Source organism: Micrasema longulum, unplaced genomic scaffold (assembly GCF_059751315.1).
Source record: "Micrasema longulum isolate JH-2025_06_02 unplaced genomic scaffold, ASM5975131v1 h1tg000576l, whole genome shotgun sequence".
In the NCBI taxonomy this organism is placed as follows: domain Eukaryota; kingdom Metazoa; phylum Arthropoda; class Insecta; order Trichoptera; family Brachycentridae; genus Micrasema; species Micrasema longulum.
The window spans coordinates 485,290-511,309 of NW_028277772.1; the positions used below are offsets into that span (position 1 = coordinate 485,290).

Sequence of the window (26,020 nt, forward strand, 5' to 3'; positions counted from 1 at the left end):
CTTCCATCTCTTAAAAACATGCTTCCCATATACATAAATTCATCTACTTTCAAGACATTTGTTGTTTACATTTATTATGCAGTCAGTAAGCTCACTTCCCCTTTCAAATACCATCACCTTTAACTTACTTTCGTTCATCGCCAATTCGCTCTCCAGGCATACATTATACGTAGATTATATAGACTATTTTTTGCAAATCCTCGTTGGTGCTTGCTAACAGAACTGCCTGACTGACTGAAAGATTTACAATTTATTAAAAAAGTTGATTTGACCCTGCAAAATTTCACATTCTATAGACTAGCACGTGAAGCGTACCACTGATTGTCGTGCCTTTATGTGACAAATGATCGAGATCCCTTTGCACTTCAGGAGCAAATCATCTAAATAAGCGATTATGACTGCTTAACTTTATTTATTTATTTATATTTGGATAATTTATATAGCGCCGTTTTTGTGAAAATCACCTCAAGGGCGCTGTACAATAAATAAATATCCCAGCACGTCTTGCAGCTACAGAGCGCATGGACGGTTAGGATTCTTGTTTCTCGTCTCCAGTTATGATATATAGGAGCTAGATTACACGTCTTGCAGCTATAGAGCGCATGGGCAATAAGAAATCTAGCCCCTATTTACATTTATATATTTTTATTTGACCATGGAGTTTAGAGTTTTAGTTATTTAAAAAAAAATTAAATAAAAAACAAATTTATAAAAATAGAAGTTAGATAACAAAAAGTCTTGCAGTTACTGAGCGCATGGACGGTTGGAATTCTAGACCTCATTTACTAAATTTGGATATTTGACAGTTGATAACATTTACCTATTGAAGCTAGATTACGTATCGTCTTGCAGCTACAAAGTCCATGGACGAGTGAAATTCTGGCAACTTAAAATTATCAATAAATTTACAAAAACAAACATTGAGCATAATAGTAAATTTGTAAAGTGTTCTTGCTAAAAAGTTAACAATAAAAAAGTTAACAGAAAAAGCACTTCAACACTATGGATAGCATAACAGATAAAAATATCCGAAGGGTAGCTTAGGTAGGTAGGTAGGTTATATTCGACTTTCGATAATAATGTTTTATGGTAACCATGTTTATGGGAACATAAATAATATAATTGTTATTTATCACTACCACCGTTTATATCTTCCTACAAAAAAATATCGCCCATGAAACTAGCCGATTACCTCAGCTTATTACTCCATACAAAAAGTACACTATATTTTACATCTTTAATCCTGTTCTGGTTATTTCGAACTTAAATAAGCTTACAGATTACAAATATTATTTTAAGATTCTGTACTTGGAAACTAGTGTTTTGAACATTATTTTCGAAGGACTATTATTCTTTGATTGGATACCGTTGACATATTATGTATCACGTAGGACACGTGGCGTTTGAAGTGGCCGTTTTTGGCATTGTTCATTTTAAAAGGAATTGGCCAGTGCTCAGTGTTGACAGTTACTGCTGAATGTCATTGTGATATTTTTTAATAAACTTTTGTACGACTATTGTATCATAATATCGTGTGGTTAATAATAATGGTTGTTTAAGTTGATTTTCACAGAACCACAGAAAAAAATAGTCATTTATAATTAAATTACTTACATGTTTGGTACTTCTATGTAGGTACAAATAATTTATCATTTTTTGTAGATTCCCTGTAGAATAAATCACGGCTTGCCACTGCTGCACTTGAGTATCATTATTGATGATAATAATATGAAATTCTGTACAGATATTACTTTTCCATATAGATTATTCTAGCACTACCCACTTATTGTTTTTTGATAGACAAACATCTATAATTTTTCAACTGAGCATATTCTTCACATCATACAATACATAATTTATATATTTAATGTGTATATTAAAATAAAATAAAAGCACTTTATTTTTATGTACCACTTATATTTTTTATAATTTGAAAACCAACTAGTTTCGGCAATACTATGCCTTCTTCAGGGTTAATTACAAACTAACATAACATAAAAAATGTGATTTTATTTAATTTTAATATATTAAATAATAATGTTCCATAAAGTAAGTGCTTAAAACATCAAAAACATAATTTATACGTATAAAATTTTTTTATGTAATAAATTTACTATTCATCTCACAAAAAGTTAGACAAATATTTAATTATTTACAACTTTTTTATAAACGACATTTTTCTCTATCAATGTCCGAAATTATTTTTAGCAAAATAATTATTGTAAAATGGCAACGGGACTTCATTGAGTTTTTAAATTAAACTTTGTGGTTAATTTTTCCATTATCTAATATGTTACTAAGTACAAGCTTCAAATAAACGGAAGCAGGGTGACGCATTACGCTCCTTAAATTAATGTTATCAGTTTTACAATGTTTATTAAAGATAAGGTTATGTTAAAAGTCATGTGATCGTATAAGACATAGATGTTTGAATTGGGGTTCGTGGAGAAACTAGTTTAATGAAATTTTGGCATAGGATGAGTGATTGATTAGCAAATATTATTATTTTATTTCTTAAAAGGGTTTTATAAACAGATAAACACATACATTTTTATACGCAAATAATAAATATAAGGCGAAAAGTTCAAAAGAAAATAAAACAAAACGAAATACCACACCAAAAAAGAGATAACCTCTTGCGCTTGGGGTGGGAATAATGTTAAATAAAGCACAATCGAAATGTTCTTATTCTTAGAGGTGGAGGTCAGTGCTATGCAAGCTCCTGACATGACGTCACTGTGTCCTGTGAAGATTTATTGTGACGGTCCTAGTCAATAGTTCTCACTCTCTAAGTCCGGTCTATAAAGATTCTGGCTACAGTGTGGAAGGCGAGAGTTCGCATAAAATTGTGATAAGACTGATAAATAAAACAAAATTAAGTTTTGATTCGCTAAAAAAATTAATATGTATTTACATAAAATATTGTAATAAAAAAGTACAGTTTTTTTCAAAGAAAAATAGAAATATTATGATGAAAAATAACAATCAATTAGGATGATTGTCGTATAAATATTTTAAACTTTGGCTTGAATTTATTGTGGTCCTTATTGTTCAAATATTCAATTATATCATACTCGTATCAAAACTAAACAGGAAAATAATACAGATTCGCTCATGATGAGATTCGTAAATAATTTATTTGCACATAGTCATAAAAATGAATTCGTTAAAAAAGTTCTCAAAAGGCAAAACGGTAAAGTTGTTATTTTCTATAAAATGATATCTTTTTGATTTTTATCAACAGTTGGTTGAAGCTACTGAAAATGTTTTAAAAGATTATTAATCAAAATGTTTGAACAACTTAATCACTCAATCGACTGTTTGTTTTAATAATAAATGTAGAAAGTTGTAATCAGTATTTTTTTTAACACACAAACTGACTGAATTAATTTCAATTTATTAAAAATTAAACACTTAGTAATTTTTTTACCACATACGAATTAATTTTAGCATGAATGAATTCTCATATAAAAAATAAATGTGTTTGCATTATTTTGATTTAAACAATATTTCAACTTAGGGGCATTTTCAATGAGTTGTAAATACAACAATGATTTGAGTATGTCCAAATGCTCGCAGACTGGCTGGATTTTCTCCCTAGGGAGCTGTTCATATTCAAATTTGTTGCAACAGAGAGGTAAAACATTTTTGAGAAGGGAATATGGGAGTCTAGGCATTTACAGGGCTTATGACCTGTCGTTGGCTGGTTTAAGTGGCCACTTTACACACTGTGTAACATTCACCATTCTGCCTCGATCTGCCATCGAAAAAGGGTAGAATGATGAATGTAAAACAGTGTTAACAAAAAACAAAACCCAGCCGAAGATGGTACATAAGTTTTGTAAATGCCTAGATTTTCATATAAATATTAATGATTATTAATATAAAATCGGAGTATGGAGTAAATTGTTACCTGAGAAGGGCTATTGCGTCACTGTACAAGGACAGCACAGCATGTGTGAAGGTGAATGGGTCATTCACATCGTGGTTTAACATTCCTAAAGGAGTATAACAGGGATTTGTAATGTAACCACGGTTGTTCAACACATACATCGATAGCTGAGGAAGAACCAAAGAACTGAAAGATTTAAGAATGGGAGCAAAAATGAGTGGTATTACTGTTAACTGTCTTCTGTATGCTGATGGTGCCGTGCTTCTTGCTAGCAGCAAAGAAGACCTGTAATTCTTGGTAACAAAAGCCTACGATGTATGCAAGAAAAGCTTGCTTTAAGAAAAGATTTAAGAAAAGAATGTTGATAAATCGAAAGGGATGAAAATATAACTTAATGTGAGATCAGAGTGAACGGAGATATTCTTAATCAGGTAAAAGAATTTGTGTACCTGGGAAGTATGTTTACTAGGGATGGAAAGACTAAGGAAGATATTGAAAAGAGGGTGAGTGCCGGGAACAGCATCTACTTTTGCAACAAATGTTTATCGCAGGAGGCAAAGCTAGCAGTTTATAGTGGAGTTCTAGTGCCAACTCTAATGTATGGGAGCGAAGTATGGAATTGGAAAAAAAATATGAAAGTAGGCTAAATGCTGTTAAAATGCGATCCCTCAGGCGAATGTGTGGTAAAACTATGTATGATAGGTGCACAAATGTCGAGATCCGTGAACGGTGTAAGGCTGAGACTTGCATTATCGACAAAATCAAGAATGGGGTGCTGCGCTTGTTTGGACATGCAGAGGGCATGGACAGCGAAAGAACGGCTAAAAAGATCTACTATGCGAATGTTGATGGATGTAGAAAAGGAGGAAGACTGAGAAAGAAATGGCATCAAATACTTGAAGATGGACATGTCAAGAGCAGGAATAATCGGCGTGCGTGCATGAGAAGATGTATGAATGTAAAGGGAAGCGAGGTATGTATGCAAATATAGAGTGATATGAAGGTTCTATACTCTCTGCCTACTCCTACGGGGAAACGGCTTGTTTGTTTGTTTGTGTTTAATTTTTATTTTTTAAATTTTTTTATTTTATTGCTTTTTCACGCCCATAAGGCTTTTACATACATGGAAGGTATATACAATATGAGTAGACAAACAGCATACAATTTAAAAAATACAATGTAAATCAATAAAAGATAGAGCAGTGTTTAGAAATAAAGTTGGTATAAAAAAAGAAAATTAGTATATATACACAACATAAATTTAAAAAAATGCAATACAAATAAATTAAAGATAGGATCAGTGTTAAGAAGTATAGTTGGTATAAAAATAAAAATAAAAAGATGAGTGTATAAACAACATAAATTTTAAAAAATACAATAAAAATAATTAAATAAAATGAGAACTCTGTTCAGAAGTTTAGTAGGTTTAAAAAAAAAAATATCGATTAAGTCCAGATTCCAGACTAAACACATATTATTTATTTATTTTATTAGGTAAACAAACTGTATGTTCACAAATATTGCCAATTCTTTATATATTAGTGTAAGACACTCATGCACACACCAAAAAAATTGTTTACACTTCATACAATAATTTAAAGTATGTTCAATACAAAACGAAAAAAAAAATGTAAATAATAAAAAAGTAAAATATCTGCTTCTCTTAAAATTTCTATAATTTTTGACCTAAATTTACACACATTGTCACAAAAAATATCAGCCTCGGTAAATCTATTGTTAATATTGATGTTTTTTGTTGATATTTCTTGATAAAACTCCATGGTTAATGATTATGATATAATTATAAATAAACTTATCAATGAAACTTCTTAGTTTGGTTTTACTTTTTATTATTTTGACCAACGAGCGCTTTCGCCTAAGTAGGCATCTTAGTAGTAGGTCTTGAAGACTTGTTTGATCATAATCCTTTAATCTATTGTTATATTGGTCGCATATTCTAGGTATTGTAGATTATTTAAAATAGTTTGTTAACGCGTTTTCTGTGTAAAACAGAAGATTTTGTCTTGTCGGTCTAGATGGCACACGGAATGGGAGTCTTTCAAGTAGGTTAGGAGAATCAATTTTATTATTTATAAATTTGAATAAAAATAACTGGTCTAACATTATTCTTTGATTTTAAAAGAGTTTATTCCACGTATTAATGTGTAACACGTTTACCTTCAATTTGTGATATGTCAAATAAATACCAAGTGAGTTTTTGAATCGAGAAATTTGGTCCTTGAATACTCAAGTTCAAGAACCGCTTTTGCCAAGAAGTTTAGATAACTACGCAGAATGCAGTATGCGGTCTTACAGACTAACTCTACGAGTATAAATAACTGCGTATCAAGTTGTCGGTTGCGTTTGGCTATTTTAAAACGCATTCTTTTGGTTGTCGTTTTACAGTCTGAGTTTTCAAAGGGCTTAGGTTGTTTGTGGATGAAGTTGATTTAAAAATAATACATTACGAACTAAACTGCCTGTATTTCAAGAAATGCGTTCGTGCAAACTTTGTCAGTTAATCTAACTACAGAGTTTAAGACTTTAAATTAAGAGTACAGAAATATAATATTTAACTGCGCATTTTTTAATTTTTTTAATTGTTTTATATTTACTTACTATTTCTTCTTCTTCTTTTCCTTCCCTATTTTCCCATCCCACTTCCTTCGGCTTAGGTTGTTTAAGGATGAAGTTGATTAATAAATAATACATTACGAACTAAACTTACGATCTGTATTTCAGAAAATGCGTTCGTGCAAACTTTGTCGGTTAATCTAACTACAGAGTTTACGACTTCAAATTAAGAGTATAGAAATATAATATTTAACTGCACATTTTTTAATTTTTTTAATTGTTTTATATTTACTTACTATTTCTTTTTCTTCTCTTCCTTCTCTATTTTCCCATCCCACTTCCTTTCACCCCTAGCGAACAGTACGTTTTGTTTTTTTATATTTTTGTTCTTAAATGAAACCCAAAATTGGTCTTGTTATTTGTTATTCTTTATGTATTATTTATTACTATGACTGTATTGGTTTAAAAAAAAATAATTAAAAAAATATCGTAACCACAGAAATGAGTTTTTAATATAAATCGTGCATCGTGCACAAATTACGATAGTGGCTAGCAAAGTACAAAAAAAAAATCTCGATAAATACTTGTAAGTAACTTTAAATTAACATAAAAAATAATAAGCTCACACAAAAACATGCAGCTGTGTAATATAATTAATAAAACATTTTTGATTGATTTAGTGTTAATTTTGTAGAACTCCATAATTAAACCTATAATATAAGAAATCAAACATTGATTTGAGTTAACTGAACACTTTATTTTATTTTAAAAAATATAAAAACAAAAATTTCGTGACAATTGTTTTGCCTTGTTCGGGCATTTTCAAACGAATGTGAAGATTAGATGGATAGAATGTCCTTATATAGTTATATAATTCAATGTACTTAAGTAAAAAATAAATATAATCTTATAAACTATAGCATGTATATTAATCATAATTGTGGGAAAAACCAATAGGTAAGGGCGAGGCTAAGTGTTAAATAGGTAATGGGGAATTTAGATATTTATATGTGAATTTCGGAAAATTTTATATTTTATCTATTTTAAAAGTATTTATTGACGTACATGTATGTATTGTGAGATAATTAATGATGCTTTATAGTTTTATATCTTTAGATAATTGTTGTGGAAATTTTATTAATAATATTATAATATAATAATATTATTATATCAATTTTAATGTCGATAATATATATGTTATAATATATTATAATAAGAATAATAATATTATTACAATATATTATAAATGCCCTAACAAGGCGAAACAATTGTCATGATTTTTTTTTAAATATTTGTATAAATAAAATAAAGTGTTCAATAGACTCAAATCAGTGTTTGATTTTTTTATATTATAAGTTTGAATAATAAATGTTAAAAATAAAAAAAAATGTATTTACGTTACTCAAATATTTCAAGTGTTGATGGCCATTTTCAACGAGTTGTAAATAGCTCACTATTAGAAAATTGAAATCTAGTTGGGGTACAGTGGGGTTCGAACCTCAGACTTATGATCTGTGAGTCCGCAACACTAGCCACAGGACCACAACCCGATTCTTAATAACATATAAACACAATTAAAAAGCTTACAAAACAAACAAAAAAATACGATACTTTATACGTACAATAAATAGTGTACATTTGTTAAGTAAATCATAATTTAAAAAAAAATGCATAATGAAATTGGCTTTCTAACAGTGAAGCAGCGATAACATATGATATTGCAATCTTTATTTATAAAATATTTAAGAGGTTACATCTTATCAAACGTATTATTTCAATTTCAATATCAATTTACTTATTAATACGTTTATGTTCATTACAAAAAATATAGCCGAGTACATAACACTGAAAGAAATTAGCAATACAATTTGAATATGAAAAAATTGTAAAATAAAAATATCCAGTAATCAGACTAAAAGGAAGCTATCACCTCTGAACCGTTTTTCAGTTACACGAAGGATGTCGATATCCGAGGAGATATGATTGAGTAAAGACATAGCTCTTCTTACTGGTATTATTATTAGTGTGAATCTGGTTTTGCAAGCAGGAAGATAAAACAGCTTAAGCTACCTTTGTCTAAGGAACATAAAGAAAAATACTCTCCATTGAACCAATGTTGATCGTAATGCCACGGATCAATCAGAAAAATACATAAGCAAATATGCATTTCCTCTTTTCTCCAAACTACTGTAGCCGAGCATTCCCAGTATGAAGTCTGACGGGTACAACCATGGATGGAATCCATACTTCCTTGAGTAAAGATACCTCAGAAATGTCTTCTGAGCCATCACCAGTATAACAGAGTACATTAATAATGCAATTAAACCAACAATACAATACATATAAAAGTACATATTTAACAAAAAAATAAAAGATTACCAATGAGCAGAAATGGAGTCTCAAAACTTAATTTGAGGGTTTGAAATTATACAATAAATTACCAGAGAAAAAATGGAAAGATTTAAACTATTTAAAATCCCTAAAAAATATTATTGATAATTTTTTATATTAAATGTAATGTTTTATGAAATAACTTAAGAAGCATAAATAAATATTCATTAGAGTGGGCTGATGAGGTATGAAGTTTTTTATTTTTTTAGACATCAAAGTGTAAGGAGTCTATAAAGTTGCATTTTGGATCACATTGAACGTAAAAATTATCCAAAAAAATATTCCATACTACTTTTGGCCATCAACCGAGGTTGAAGTTTATTACGGTCTGAACATTTTGTTAATTATCTATATTGATAAAATTATATCTATATTGATATTATATTTATTATAAGTATATCTAACTGCATGTAAGTGTACATACCACTTTTTGTTATGTAACAAATTATTCGATTTGATTAAATGTTTCTAGTAATGTACTAATGTACTCTAGTAATGTCTAGTTGGTGAACGCGCATTTGCGGTCGCAGGCCCTATGGCATGGAATGCTCTCCCAGCAGAGGTGCGAGGCTGTGAAAGTGAAGTGATGTTTCGGAAAAAACTTAAAACCCACTTGTTCTCTAAATCATTTGAATAAATCCGTAGCACGTGACAACAAAATAAATTATTTTAATTAAATTACAAATTTAAAAGCTTCAATTAAATTAACTTAACAATAGAATCACCATGTAAAGCGCCCTTGAGGTATTTTATTACGAAAATGGCGCTATATAAGTTAACTATAATAATAATAATAATAATAATAATGTACACGTAAATAGAAACTTCGTATGGTGGTTTTTACTGAGTATTTTTTCTTCTTTAAAAAAAAAAAAAAAACACTTGGATCTTTTTTGTAAGATAGCATACGGCATAGGTGTTACAATGTCAGAGTTTTTAATTTCATATCAAAGTTTAAAAATACGATCAAATTAAGATTAATTTAGGTTAAAAATAAGTATATAATACTTATTAGGATACACAAATTATTTTACATGATAAAAACAAGAAAACAATAAATTATTAACATTGAGGATTGTTTGGCATTTTTTAATCACAAAACAAATAAACGTGAATCGTGGCGTATTAGGGGCGTGGCCAATGGAAATACAATTTTTGCGGGAATTTAAAATTTAAAAATATTTTTTATTTTATTTCATTTATTTATTTTAAGTTACATTGAGAACATTACAGCGTCTCTAATTAATTCTTAACACATTATAAAATATACGTATCAGATTTATTAAATAGGACAGAGAAAAAAAAATCATGTAAAATTGACATACATATTAAAATTTGGAAATTGTCCTCCTAAGAGAAATTCCACTGTCACGAAATATATCGACATCCGAGGCGATACGATTGAATAGCTCTACCTACCGGCATAACCATTGGCAGGTTGGTTCTGCATCGTGGTAGGTAGAACAACCTGTGTTGCCTTTGTCGAAGGACAAATAGACCGAATTAATTCAGAACATCGAAATTATGTATGCGATCACCAATGAGTTGAAAAAAGTGAACACTCAAATGAATATCCCTTCTCCCCGACAATGATTGCTAGCCCTTTTTTTTTGACAATATTTTTTGCTGGACACTATTTCAAAGACCTTTATTACTTTGAAAAAAGTGATATTTCTCCATTAGTGATTTTCAGTAATCCGGCAGGCTCTGGTTCGATATCTGCCGGATTACCGAGAGACTACTGTACTACTATTGATTTACTCTATATTTATTTTAAAAGATTGAAACAAGCAGGCACTATACCAAATACGCGTGTATCCGAAAGAGCAAAGTAGTCGAGACAAGTGAGGTTAGTGAGGCTGCAAGTCGGGTAGGAATTCGAAGTAACATTCCTGAGTAGGAACGAGTCCTAACCAGTTTAAAGGAACGTGAGACGATGCAATTAGAAATAAATCCGCGATACATTATAGACGCTACTACCTTGGCTCACCTTGCGTGCGAAATGATGATCAATATTACATAATGCGTCTTCTAAGGGTAAAATGTTCTCTGGGTCAATATGAACTGGTCGCTTGTTTATTAATGATTCACATTGACATATTAATACATAAACATGCCCCGAGCCCTCAAAAATTACGACACTTAACTCATGCCCAAACGCTCAATATGCCCAACGCGTATTTAGTCGTTCTTCGACCGCCAGCTAGGTGTGACCTTTAGAATCGATCAATAATGCCTACTTGTGTCATGAAAACGTGTAAAAACCTTTCGGATAAATATTGTAAAAAGGATTGCTTGACTTTTCATTGAATATTTACTAAATGTTATTAAATATTTGTATATAACCAATTACCGACTTTTATATGTCTACCAGCTTCGAGATGTACCCGTTTCTTCGCCAGGACACCAATTAAACCAACGTGCAAACTAACTATACACCTTCACCATAGTTGTTGCACAAAAATATAAAACCAACACGACATGCATTTTAATAAGCACATGCACTGATTAGGACAATCATGCACGGGTAAATATTTGTTCATGAGTGATTAACAAATCTTAAAACAATCAATGTTATTTTTTATAGACGTCAAACTACGCCTAGCGGCTCAATTGCGAAGCTCTTTTTAGTTTCAGTGATGCACTGATAGGGATACGTTTTATAAATATAATAAATGTGAGTTAACATTATCTTTTCGTTCCTAAAAATCCAGTGAATATAAATAAATTCTTCGAAATTATAAGTTATTTTAGAAAAGAACCAGATTGGGATCCACCAAAAACCATTGAGATATAATATATTGAGGTAGCACTCATACAAATCCGAGCTAAAAAGTTATCCCCAAAGGAAAGGAATTGATCAGCGGAAGTAGTACGTATCGTCACGTTATTATCACGTCGACTTTGACAAGCAAAACAAGTAGCACAGTAAAAAGCACGGACTGTTTACATCGGTCTACTGTAAGTTCTATTCAGTATGTCGTCCCCTTCCGATTACGTGTCACCTTTGTTTGTTGTTCGTTTTTACGTCCGACTTACTGAGTAGGACAGAGACAGGAGATAACTCTCGAATGTAAAACATATTATTAAGATGTTTTTTGCCATTAAAATAGCTATTTTAAACAATATAAGAACATTACTTGCCGGTGAAAGGTTTTCCATCCGATTTGTGCAGTATCTTGGCGTTCATGTGGGCATTTTAGTAATTTCGAGGAGAAAAATGGCCGGCAAACGCTCGCAACAGACTAAAGTTCATTCTATCAAACACATGCCAATTGGCCGCAAGTTGAAGGAACATATTTCGAACGCTTATGTTTACTCTAGTTATATACATAAATGCTAAAAACAAATGCAGATTGTTAACGTTAAATTACCAAACATTTTTATGTACCAAATATGATTATCCTTTTATTTTTGAAAGCATATGAATGCTATTTTGAATATTGGTTTAAATAAACAAACTTAGAAACTATGGGTATGTTTATGGGTCACTACTTTTGTGAATATTTTACTCTGTAGGGCGTGTCTATGTATTTTACGTAAATGAAGATTGATGCATTAGTTGTGTCCGTTTTTTTCCAAGTTTCAAAATGCCTATCATAAGTTTAAAAAAAGGTTTATGTAACACGAAAGCAAATTTTCTGCTCGACAAAATTTTTTTTTTTGCTTTTACGTTACAGGTATCATTTTATTTTATTGCAAGTCTTCGAAATGGAATGTCAAGTAAACGAAAGTGAGCATTTTCCCCATCCCTTTTGTTCAAGTTCAATCGAGAGAATAAAGCTACCAAAGCTACTCGCAATATTTGCGCGGTGTACGGTGAAGATGCTATGCTATTGACTTATTTGTTGTATTTTTTTGTGTTCATTTGGAAAATAAACTCTTACAACTTATGTAAATCCCAACAAACTAATGTATAAAAAAAAAAGTTTTCATTTTTGATTTGTGAGAGAAAAACTAGTGCGTACAAAACATTTCGCAGTTGACGTCGCGTCATTTTGACGTCACACATCATGCCCGCCGAGCGTGCTTCTAATAATCGTTGCGTACAAGTATGGCGCGGTGACGTAATACGTGACGTTTGTCCTATAGGGCGCAAACGTCCAAACTTAATCCTTTGTAGAAAATTTATCCGACCGCATACGAAAAAAATAATAATAGCGTTCCCATCGTATTTTTTTACTTGAAAAATTCCTGACAGGTAATTTCAATAACATTGTTTAATGTTGCATTTGTACATTGCAGGTTGAAGCAAAATGGCGACAACCGGTACGCCGGAGAAGCAACGACTTCAAACCCCTTCTGATGAGGGATTCGGAGAAGGAAGAGATACACCCAAGAGTGAAGAGCAAACGGAAACGGAGTTGGTAAGAAAAAAAACAATCATTTTCATTTACAAACATTTATCTTTAATAGACGCTTCAAAATACATATATAAATTTAAAGATATAATTTTCTCAAACAGGATTAATTAGTGCCTCGAAGAGCCGGCCATTTATTAATTGCATCTCAGATTAATTGATTGTCACGTTCAACTGACCTTTCAGCTTAGATTACTAAGTGCCTATCTGTGGAAATATTTGAAGAACGTATAAGCGAAAAAGTTGTGTGGAAAAAACATCTTTACTTACAAATTCCAAAAAGAAAATCTGTGCAAAGAAAGCATAATACGCAGAAAGAATGCTTTCTAAATTCTTATATTGATTTTATCAAATGATCCACTGAGATGAAAAATATTTTAAAATGGAAAATGATTCCCTTTCAAAATATGTGAAAATTGAATTTATAACACGTCTGGATATATCTTTATATATATATAATTCATCTGTACGTGTGATGTCACTGAGCTTCTCCTAAACGGCTTAAGTGCGGTTTTCAGGGAAATGTAGATCTTTGCGCTGCGCGTGTTCGTGGATATTAAAAATTTCAATTGAATCTATAAAAAAAAGGTAGAAGCATAAATATTTTTTTCATTGACCTACCAGGGTTGCATTCGACGAGAATGCATATACAAAAAAAATGGAAGGATGTTATTTTTTTGCATTTAAAAAAAGTTTGTTTTTGAATGTTTACAAACAACATTCACTTTTTATGGATCCCAATGAGATTTTTTTCTTACATTCCTTATAATTTCTTTGCATTTATTTGTTATTACTACATTTTTTGTAACACTAAAATAATATTACCCGATATTAAATACATTTTTGAAAATCGCATTCATGAATAAAGTGCACCTCTGCTGGTAAGAAGAGCCGAGTTTGACATTTGCAAAAAGAATTCTAAATTTGAAAATAAATTATTTTATGTGTTGGGATTCAACCATTAACAAGTACCGGGGTGGGTACCCACTTAAACTCAATATTTGAATATTAATAATGTTTAGTTTTAGAATTCAGTTATAAACAAGTACCTAGGCAGGTACTTATCAATGAAAAGTCTTTTTCCGAGGCAATAGCAGGCAAGCCAATGTTCAGGCAGGATAACGTCTGTCGCATCCGCTAGTTTCAAGTATATTTATTATTTTGGTTCATACATTACAAACAGTACAAGCTCTAGAAAATTTAATAAATACAATATCGTTGGTTACACGGGTTGACAAGCATTGATTTTACAGATCGAGAGGCGATGGAGTTATTGTTCAAGACGGGGGTTGATTTATGATTCCGGATGGCCAAAACACGTGGCGTTGTGGGACAGCCAAACAATTTGTTTCTAGTAATATGATGTCTCGCACTGTATTCAGAAGTTAGCGAAAGGGCCTAACAGCCAGCATTCGAACTTCGCTGAGTAGGAACTCGGGATCAATAACTATGATCTGGATTAACCAAAATATATGTCTGACCAAAGAACCCGGTTGTGCCAAATAAAGCAAGCGATTGTAGTCCTTAAAATATAGCTTGATTGGAATGACATTTGTCAGAAAAAGTGACGACATAACTTTGTAGTAACGACAAATGAGTTTTTTATATTGCCACACGAAAAATCATTTGTATCTGGCGTGTTGATTTATTTTTTTAATACAATGCTTGACACATAAATAAACATTAATATATAAAATCAGCTTTAAAACTAAAATAAACCTAATTATTAACGACGTTCTTATAAGGTTACATCATTTTGCAAAAACGTTAGAGATGGGACAAATTGATCAATGTAAATTGATCGAATAAAAAAATAGTTCATTTGATGTTGTTCGTGAAAAAAGTATAAATGTCTTATTTTTTGGTAAATAATTGTGTTAAACTCACTACAATACGCTTGTTTTTGGGTTTTTTATTTCAATTTTCGAAAACAGAGTTTCACGATTGCATGAAATAACTGATAAAATCGATTGGATCAGTGATCAGTAATTTCTCATCACTAATGAAATTAGTTTGACAGCTGTCATTCTAATCAAGCTATATTTTAAGGACTATAGGTTAGCAAGGGTTGACAGTATAATATGACCGTACGGGATGATAGCCAAAGCGTTCCCTAGTACTAGAAAGTTCCAAACAAGGAAAGCAGACTAATTAAGCTAGGAGAGCCCCAAGTAGCAGGAGCTTGCGGTGAATATTATCAGTAAAGATGCTGACAAAAAAAAATCATGTCTTTACTTTAAGTAGGCATGATAGCACATAGGTATAGGTAAATATATTACTCAAATCAATATAGCATAGAATCACTTTCATAAAGTGCGCTTGAGGTACCATTTTTTTGAGGTAGTTTTCCATACGTACCTAAAACTCGATATGTTCTTCAATTTTGGACAAATTTCTATAATTTGCTATTGAAATATTTATGCCATATCTTATTAGAGTCGTTTTTTCTTTGCATTACACGAGTTGGATGCTCCTATATCTATGAGTCTTGTAGAACAATATGACAACGCTATGAACCTTAACGCGCGTGCGCGGATATTCGATCACTTGCAATAGGACTGGACTCAAAATGAAGAGTAGTATCTAGATTCTAGCGTATCTAACAAAAACAGTCAAGGCCAAAGTAGCTTGATATTCAGTACGTTGACGGAAATACAGAATAAAATTATTTTAGGAAAATTTGAAGATTTCCTTTTGATATTTTTAATCTTTCATATTAAACTACGTATTGTTTTTTTTAAACAGTCAAGTGATGCGTCGCATCCACAGTATGTATGGGTGGAAGGCGTCTGCTGAATAGGTGTCTTTACCAGAGAGAACCAAGAAGACAGGTTAGCAAAATGGTAGAAGACGACCCGGATTACTCTGACTTCTGGAGCTAGAAATTTGCATTATAAAGGCCAAAATTAAGAGGATGACAACTTTAGGGGTCTTGCGAGGTAGTGGGTAAGCGTGGATGGCTGAGGGGATGTCGCGTTGGACTGCGAGAGTCTGCAAACCTACTGCACACGTTAAAGGAGTCGATAATACGTAACTATGTCGTAGGAGTAGGACAGCAACATGCGAAAAAAATGTATAGGGATAAAAGCGCATGCTATACATTGAGAAGAAAATTGAGTTTAACATATAACCAATGCTATTCTTCTTCGCAGTCTCAATCCTGGGGATTGGTTTACAACAAAGTCCTGCATCTCGTCCTCCATTGGTCTCTATTTTCTGCAGCCCTCTTCAGCTCGACATATGAGGCGCAGTTTAAATCTTCGCACACTTGCTCCAAATAGTCCCGTCGGGGGCGCCCTCTATAATTTGTCCCCTCAGCCATTCCCTCTATGATGTCGTGCAGGAGACCCTCATGGCGCATAACGTGGCCGATCCATCGGGCTCGCCTCTCTGAGATGGTTTTGATTAGGTGCCTACCTTCTTCGGTTCTGTTGAGAACCTCGTCATTAGTGATGTGGTCTCTCCAGCGAATTCCTAATATTTTTCTGTAGCACCACATCTAGAAGGCCTCAAGTCTTTTTTTATCTCTTTCGATAAAGCACCATGCCTCACAACCGTACATCTCCAGTGCTCGAATGCTATTAAAAATAACTGCCACGATCCAATACCTCAGTCAATTCAATAAAGGTCCATATTGGATTCAAATCATTGGTATTGCAAATAAAGAATGAATCATGGTAATTTTTTGCTCTGTGGGATGAGAAATACTTTCACAATATAACCGGTACATTGACCGATGCGCGATGGTTAATAATAGGTTGTTCTTTTTCAGAATAAGAAGATACTTAAACTTCTACGTATAAAAGTAATAAACCATATTTTACAATCGAGCTATATATAAATATTTCAAATGCATTCAAAAAAGTTTTTCTTTTATTTTATCCAGAAAAAATAAAGACGTTTCCAATATTTTTTTTTATTTGGGATTTTTGCAGCTATTACATAAAACAATAAGTAGAAATACATCAACAATACTATGGCTAATTAAAAAAATCTACTGTAAATCTAATAATACATAATATATAAGAGAAAGAGTTTACGTAACTGTATGTTTGTGATGTTTGTATTCATGTGTGTGTATGTGAATGTGTGTGTGTGAATGAATGAGGGAGAGTGTGCATGTGCATGTTTGAATGAATGAGGGAGAGGGTGCGTGTGTGTGGGTGCGTAAGTATAAAAATATAAATAATTAAAAACTTGTACTTATATTGAAAAAGGTACAGGAAAAAAAATTGGTAAGAAGTAATATTACAACTAAATACAAATATTTATATAAATATAATAAAAGTTTTTCATTACGAAGAAAAACAATTCTAGTGTACATATTGGGGAGTGACGTCTTACAATATTGTTTATTTTTGTATAATGTACAATATTGTTTATTTTTTTTTTGGAACGTAAATATTTTCACGATAAAATATAAATCACAAAAAAATAGGCAGTGTTATCTATCAGTGCTATTATGAATACAATTTTCCACTTCTTTCTTAAATAATATGTTGCATTCCTGACTGCCCTCTGTATTTCCTTTGTTCATTTCATTAAAGAAAAATATTCCTCTGTATGTCTAATGATGTTGTGCTGTATTTGTTTCTACCAATTGTTCTAGGTCGCATATTTACGATTTGTGATGTAGGAACACGTAATGTATGTTGTCTTCATGGATTTGAAGTGAACTCATGATAAATAACGATTTTATATCTCAATGTACATACCTTTGTGTTTCTTGTTGGTTTTTTAAATAAATAAACCACTGTAAAAAAGTAGCTATTTATATTTACATTACATACATACAAGGTACATTTAATTAAACATAAATATCATTTAAAGGAATAATTCTCAACTGCAATAAAATTAATCATGATTATTGGACTGTTGTTTTGGGTCTAGTTAAGGCTGTGGTCTAATAAAAAGCAAGGAAGTCATACGAATTTGCCTTTGTAAAATGCTGTTATTTGAAATTCGTGATATTTTAAAATAATTTTTAATTAATGAACATATAGTTAATAAGTTTTATATGAATTATATATAATTACTTTTTGAGCGGCAGATTACGCCTCTTGAAATTTAAAAAAAAACTTCGGTTTATGGGTACTTAAATAAAGAAGTATTTTAGCAATATTTATTCTAGTTATTAATTTCTACAGTGTGTTTTTAGAAAAAAACTAATGCCGTTGAATGGCCAACGTGAACGTTAAAAGTTACCAAATTGTATTGGTTTAAAATATAAAAAAGTGTTCTTTTCGTAAAATTGGGTTTAAAACAGCTTTACATTTGAACTCGTAAGATTAGCCAGAGTAAAGTTTACGGTTATTTTATACTTTGATAGATTGTAATAAAACTGTTTCGAAAAAAAAACGAATTAATTTTATCAATTTAAAATAAAACGTTGAAAAAATGCGTGTTGATAGACACATTAATTATGTAGGTACATCGCCATAATCAGGCGCCAATAATGTTTCTTTATATACCATTTTTTCTATTGACATAAAATCAATCTTTTGCATATTACGTTATAAAAAAAAAAACATATAAATGCCGTTTTTTACTAGCTATATTCGGATTTTATTGCAGACACGAGCCGAGCAGTTCAATAACACTTGGAATAAATACCTAATTTAAGCGCCAATTTTTTTTATGTAATGGCGTCCTATAAAATTATGCGCAATTAAAGGTTGCAATACATTGGTAGAAATATGTCGAAAGTCCAAGTGGCAAATGCACATTTTTTTATACGAAAATCAAATATAACATTTAAGCGCAAACAGCTTTAGACCATTAGAAAAACTAGCAAAAAATACCAATAGCTCCATGCTATGCAATGAAGTACTTAATGTAATGAAATAATGGTTATAATATTTTGGTTATGATAAAATTATTTAAGACTGTTATTACAGAAACCTGAAAGATATCAACAGATGGAGTGTACGACGACGCCAATGTATACATTTATTAATTTATTTAAATACATATGGTTATTGTACATTATTTGAGACAATAAGTCCCAACTCCATGTGACAAAAAGTCCTGTGTTGAGATGGGACGAGCAAGTATATGACACAGACACATGAGTATATCATCACAAATATAGGATTAGAAACATAAAAAAAATTTTTTAAAACATATACATATGTATATGGCACATAAATATGATAAACTGTAAACTCAAGCATTTGGAAAATCATCAAGGAGTTTCCTACTCAAATCCCTCCCACTAAGGAAAAAAAAATTGAAAAAAAAGGAAAAACTATAAAATGGTTTGAAGAGTACCTTGGCGATAGATACCAAATAACGAAGGTGAATGATGAAATTTCCGAGCCCCTCAAAATTTCATTGGGAGTACCACAAGGATTGGTTCTCGGACCGGTTTTGTTTATTATATACATAAATGATATTGTCGAAACATTAAAATATTCAAAAATAAGACTCTTTGCAGACGATGCCTTAATATATATATCGGGAGAAAATTATAAAACAATTATGGACAGACTAAATCATGATCTTAATAGTGTATCACTGTGGCTAAAAATTAATAAATTAAAATTAAATGTTAACAAAACTAAATATATGAATATAGTAAACAAAAGAATAGAAATTACACCATCAATTGTAATAGAAAATGAAAAACTTAATGAAGTCACTGAAATTAAATATTTAGGTGTAATGTTGGATTCAAAACTTACATTTCACCAAAACGCTAAGATGGTAATAAATAAGATTGCAAAAAAAATATCAATTTTGGGAAGGATCAGAAGATTTATTGATAAGGACTCCTGCAAAACTATTTACAAAGCAATTATTGAACCACACGTTAACTACTGTAGTAGCATTTTATTTTTATCAAACAAAGAAAACATAGATAAACTAACTGTATTACAAAATAAAGCCTTTAGAATCATTTTGAAAAAAAACAGATATACGAGGGTAAAGTCGATGGTAAATGAAATGAAATTATTAACATTTAAACAAAGAATATTTTACAATACAATGATATTTGTTCATAAAATTATAAACTCTAATAAAAAGACAGAATTTTGGAAAAAAATTGATCGGAACCAGCATGAACACAATCACAATACTAGAGAAAAGAACAAAATTAGACTTCCATTTAGGAAAAAGGCAAAGTCACAAAATTCAATTTTATTTAAAGCAATTAAAAAGTATTACGAAATGGAAAAAAATATTTATGAAGAAAAAAACATATCAAAATTTAAAATAATGGTCAAGACATATGTGATAAACAATTTATAAATTAAATATATTTGCAATGTTATTATTAGAACACACATAACAATATGTATGATATGTGTGCCCTATTTTAAGATTTAAATAAAAAAAAAAAATTAAAAAAAAATAAAAAAAATATAATATAACTTTATTTAAGATAAAATAAATGAAACAACTTTGTTTTTAACCACTATTTTTTTTTCCATCCACCGGTTTTAAAGCAAACAAGCTTCTTCGTCAAGGTTTACGTAACTAATGGTCGGTGGAAAAAAAAAAATAGTGGTTAAAAAATATAATCAAAATAAATAAAACAACTTTGTTTTTAACCACTAATTTTTGATTATTATTTTTTTTCCACCGACTGGTTTCAAAGCAAACAAGCTTTTTCGTCAAGGTTTACGTAACTAACGGTCGGTGGAAAAAAAAAAGAAAAAAAAATAGTGGTTAAAAACCAATTTGTTTTATTTATTTTATGATAATGAATAACCACAAAGTAAGTGCTTCAAATATAAACTTTATAAAACAATAATATTGATTTAAATGTACAATACAGCACTACTGCCATTTACAATGTACATAAATTATATGCATAATTAGGTAATTACAAAAACGTGTTAAAAAAAGCACAATAGATTATTAAGTCCATAAAAACAATTGTAAACAATTACGAATAAATTACTAATACACATTATTTACTTTTCATCTCTGTTGTAATATGTTTATCTAAATATTTTTTTAGAAATCTAGGACGTATCTACAAACATTTTGACATGTTAAAAATATTAATGATTAAACCAAGTGGTCCAAAAATAAACACAATAATGGTAAAGTATAAAAGGATAATTTTCATTAAACACAATCGAAGTGAACTGCTCCATAAAGTTGTGCGACTTGGAGTACGCAGATGATGCGGTTCTTCTCGAAAAATATATTAGAGTTCTCCAAGAAATTGTTAAGAGACTGAAAGAAAACTCCACTCCTCTGGGTCTTTATATTTATATCAAAAACACCCAGACTATGTGCAATTAATCATGTCCTGACCTTGATTAACCTCTCTATAATAATGGGCAGAGAATCGAGAAAGTTGACAGCTTTAAATACTCGGGAGTTCACATAACTGAGGATGGTAGCATGCACAAAGAGCTCGCAATCCGCCTAAGAACAGATAAATACATTCTTTTAACATTTAAACAGTAATAAAGATCTATGAAAAAATGTCCAGTAATTTTTTTTTTGTTATTAATTAGTAGCATAAAAAAATATTTTTAAAATTGTAATTTTGAATTCCCGCAAAAACGGTCATACTATTGGCCACGCTCCTAATACGTCACGATTCATGTTTATTTGTTCCTGACCATTAAAATGTTTAGAACATTGTCACTAATCTTGACGTCACAACTATCAAGGCCAAACATGTCGCGTTTTTCTAGAGAAAATTTATTTTAAAAATTTATATATGAAATAATTTTTCCACAATATCCAAATTGATTTTGGAAATACAATTAATTATTCTAAATCCATTTAATATATTTTAATCGGTATTCGCAGGTATATGTGATATTTCCGTATTGTGGAGAAACATTTAACACTGGAGGAAATCTATTCTATCCTATTATTTTTTTCTTGTTTAATGCCGGTACTCCTATAGGTATGGATGTGAATCCTGACACCTCACCAAAACTCTAAACACCAAACTTCTGAGTTTTGAGAGTGAGGTGAATATTAGGCATAGGGTGATTCGATTTCATCTCAAACGTTGAAGCCCGAGAACGGATGCAGCAGCCTCCTATGACGAGTGTTTCGAAAGTGGACATGGCTTGGACACGTGTAACGGATACCTCAGGAGAGCCTTAACCCACGCTGCCCCCTTTTCACACTTATGGGTTCCTGTCGTTGACCGTCGATGACGATCTTTCGGCTTTGTTCGGCGGAATTGACTTGGGACGAGGCGAGAGTGCTGGCTGGCGATACGGTCTCCTGAAGGCGTTTGGTGATGTCCACACTTAAGAGCGGATAAGGAATAGAAGATTGCATTGGAATATAGTAACAAAACATATTTAAACATCAATACATGGTATTTAAAGATTATTTATACAAACCATATTCAAAATGAGGAAGGTCAGTAAACATTTGAGAATTAACTTGTACCGTGAAGTTTCTTGAAAATTTATGAAAAAATACTAAAAATGATTTTCATAAAAACAAACCACTTTAAACGACGTCATTAGTTCTTTCGAATCAACCAATGATATAGTGTTGCGATATAGTTCAGTTACGGGATGCCAATTTACCGAAGAGACTTGTGACATCACACGCGGAGTAATTTGAAAATTACCATACTTTAAAAATCACGGCGCTGATAGCACATATATAAAAATATTTTCTAAGTTTTTTGGCTAATTTGGGTAGTCCATTTATCCTTTCAGACATTTCAGACCTGAAGTAATACTTGTGGACACAAAAAATATTTTGAATTCTGTTTTTATTAAAAGAATTTATTTTTTATTATTTTTTTTTTCTTTTACACATAAGAAATTATTTAACAATGCTTTTTACTAACAATGGATTTCAAACTGATAATCAACTAAAAAATATAATTAAATGTGTTATTATCTTACAAAATATGGTTAATTCAATCAAATTCATTTAATTTTGCTGAAATATGGTTAAAACTTGCCGTACATAAATCATTTATAAAGAAGACAGGAATTATCTCTCTAAAACAAATCAGTAAGAAGCCAGTTGTCAAAATTAAAAACTAACTTTTCTTTTTAATGTTGATTACCGACGTATACAAAAAATAAAAGATTTACTTAGGGGTTGCAATAATTAAAAAATGAACTCGCCGCTTTTGAATTTCGTTAGGTAAGATAGTAAAATATTCACTGCACTTTGTAATCATCTTAGTTTTAATGTTATGAAACAAGATGGCGGCATTTAGAGCTTAATAATAAAATTATTATCTTGCAGCACTCAGATGGTTTGAGGAGTATTCTGTATTTTGCCAACTGAGATACAATGTAGGATGTCGCGATGAAATGATTGGTCAATTATTTCTTATCGTCTTAATATGATTAATTGCTCGCAATTGTCTGCGAGTTTCCTTTATACTGTGTGGATTCATTGTGAGTCACAAGGGAATCGATAATTTTTCTAAAAGTTATGGTAGGTACTTTTATTGTTACAATACGAATTTCATCGTTGGCTGAAAATGTAAATTTTCTTCTTCAATCATCTTCCATTAGAAATTAACGACTATATCTATTTTTATGTTCCTACAACAACAACAACAACAAACCACCACGCCGTTTCCCGTAAGGATAGGCAGAGAGGATACAACACCACATCACTCTATCTTTGCATACATATGTCGCTTCCACATTTATACATCTTCTCATGCACGCCCGCCGATTATTCCGACTTTTGACATGTCCATCTTCAAGTATTTGTTAGATTTGGTCATGCCATGTCTTTCTCGGTCTTGCTCTATTTCTGCATCCATCAACATTCGCATTGTAAATATTCTTAGCCGCTCTTTCGCTGTCCATTTGCTCTACATGTCCAAACCAGCGCAGAGCTCTTTGCTTGATTTTGTCGATAGTGCTTATCTCAGCCTTCCATAATGTCTGGATCTCAACATTTGTGCATCTATCGTACATAGTTTTACCACACATTCGCCTGAGAGATCGCATTTCGACAGCATTGAACTTACTTTCATCCCTGTTTTTCCAAGTCCATACTTCGCTCCCATACATCAGGGTCAGGGCCGGAAGTCCATTGTGAACTGCTAATTTTGCCCCTTGCGACAAACATTTATTTGCCACGGTGCGGTGGATTTAAGAGCACTTTTTTATGTTCCTTCTTCCCTTAATGGAAGAAATGACAGTAGAACTTCGTTTATCCGAACTCCAGCTATCCGGAATGACAAATATCAGGATCGTCATCAGGAAATCAAAAAAGTAGATTTTATAATATCAAATAAAAAATGGCGCTGGCGGCCAGCGCGTTTCTTCATCAAAGCAATTACCTTTGCTGGACATGACAGTTTTTATGTGATAACGTTTGGCACTCATTAAAACGGGTAGTTGAAGTTACAATATTAAAAAAAAACCTGTCAATATACATAGTTAAAATAGCAGAACAAAAATATTTTGTTTGGCCATAGGCACTGCATCACACAAAGAAATTACAACAGAGATGGAGAACATTTTAGAGAAGGGAATATGGAAGTCTAGACGTTTACAGGGCTTATGACCTATCGTTGGCTGGTTTAAGAGGCCAATTTACATGTTCCCTTCTCTAAAATGTTCTCCATCTCTGTTGCAATTGGTTAATCTTAACGACTCTCTAGGGGGTTAAATCCAGTCTTTTGTCTACAAACATTTGGACAAACTCAAAATATTGCAATAAAAATAATTAATTAAAAAAATATATTTAAATAAATTTTACGGTTCAGACAGATTTTAGGCCTTATTAGGCAAAACTTATTAGGCCTTGCTCATAAACTTGGTATATAGATACACCTAGGAATAGTGTTAGAATACGGATGGGAACTATGATAGAATACTAAGGCCCAGTAGGTATTTTTTTTTTTTTTAATTTTTTTTTTTTTTTTTTTTTTTTGTTTTTTACAATAAACATGATAATAAAACAGAGCATTAAAAAAAATAAAGCATAATTACGTATCAATGAAATACATATTGATAGAATATGATAATGAATTTTTGCTCCTATAGTAAATAATGGACAGTAATAATATTTTTGTAAAACATAAGAAAGAAAAAATAAAATACTCTGTAAAAGATAATCTGTTTTTTTTTATATAGTAATTAAAAAAGGAAATAAAAAATATTTTAAAAAACACAAAAATATTCCTTAAATATGGCTTAAAGGGCAACAAAATAAATCATAGAAAAAAAGAGTTCATATCTTTAGTTTGAATCCAGGATAGTGCATGTTTAAAGTCCTACTTCGAGTACATACGAGGATATTCCATTGTTTTTTTATGAATGACAACTAATTTTCTATTAATTAGCTACAAGATTTATTTAAATTTTCATTTTTCACAAGAAATGCAAAAAGAGGACATGGTTTGTTAGTGTTACCTTTTTAAAAAAGGAATAACCCGCTAAGCCTTTATTTTAGAGGCTTGTCAGGATGTGAGAAAGAGGGGATATGGAAGGAAGTTATAAAAAATATACAACACCCAAACCGATTGAGAAAAAAATATTTCTTGCAGCTGGCGAGAATCGAACCCGCCACTCTATTTTTACAGTTAGACCATAGTTATATTTATTGTATTTTTGTGAGCTTTTAGTAAAATTATAATCATCCAAGCTTTGAAATATTTTTGATCTGAAAAAATGCCCAGTAAAAATGTGCGTACATATTTTTTATCGGGAATTCAAAGCACATAACCTATTACAGAAAGAGCTTTGTTAACATAGTTTTGTTTTTTTAATATTATCCCGTCTATTTAAAACTTAAATTAATAATTATTATGGTAAAATGGCTGTTGGTACCATAGAAAGAAATGTTGGTATATTTTGATTTAATGTGAATACTACTGCCATCT

At 31.1% G+C, this 26,020-nt stretch overlaps 1 protein-coding gene across 1 annotated transcript in view; it reads left to right on the top strand.

Annotated features, from left to right (window-relative positions):
- LOC148280483 (monocarboxylate transporter 14) overlaps window positions 1-26,020 on the top strand; it is a 90,216-nt gene that overhangs the window by 53,018 nt on the left and 11,178 nt on the right. The window contains exon 2 of the mRNA XM_088228320.1: window positions 13,103-13,224. Within this exon, the coding sequence (XP_088084446.1) occupies window positions 13,114-13,224 (111 nt within the window). The 5' untranslated portion in view covers window positions 13,103-13,113. The remainder of the gene's footprint in view (window positions 1-13,102; window positions 13,225-26,020) is intronic.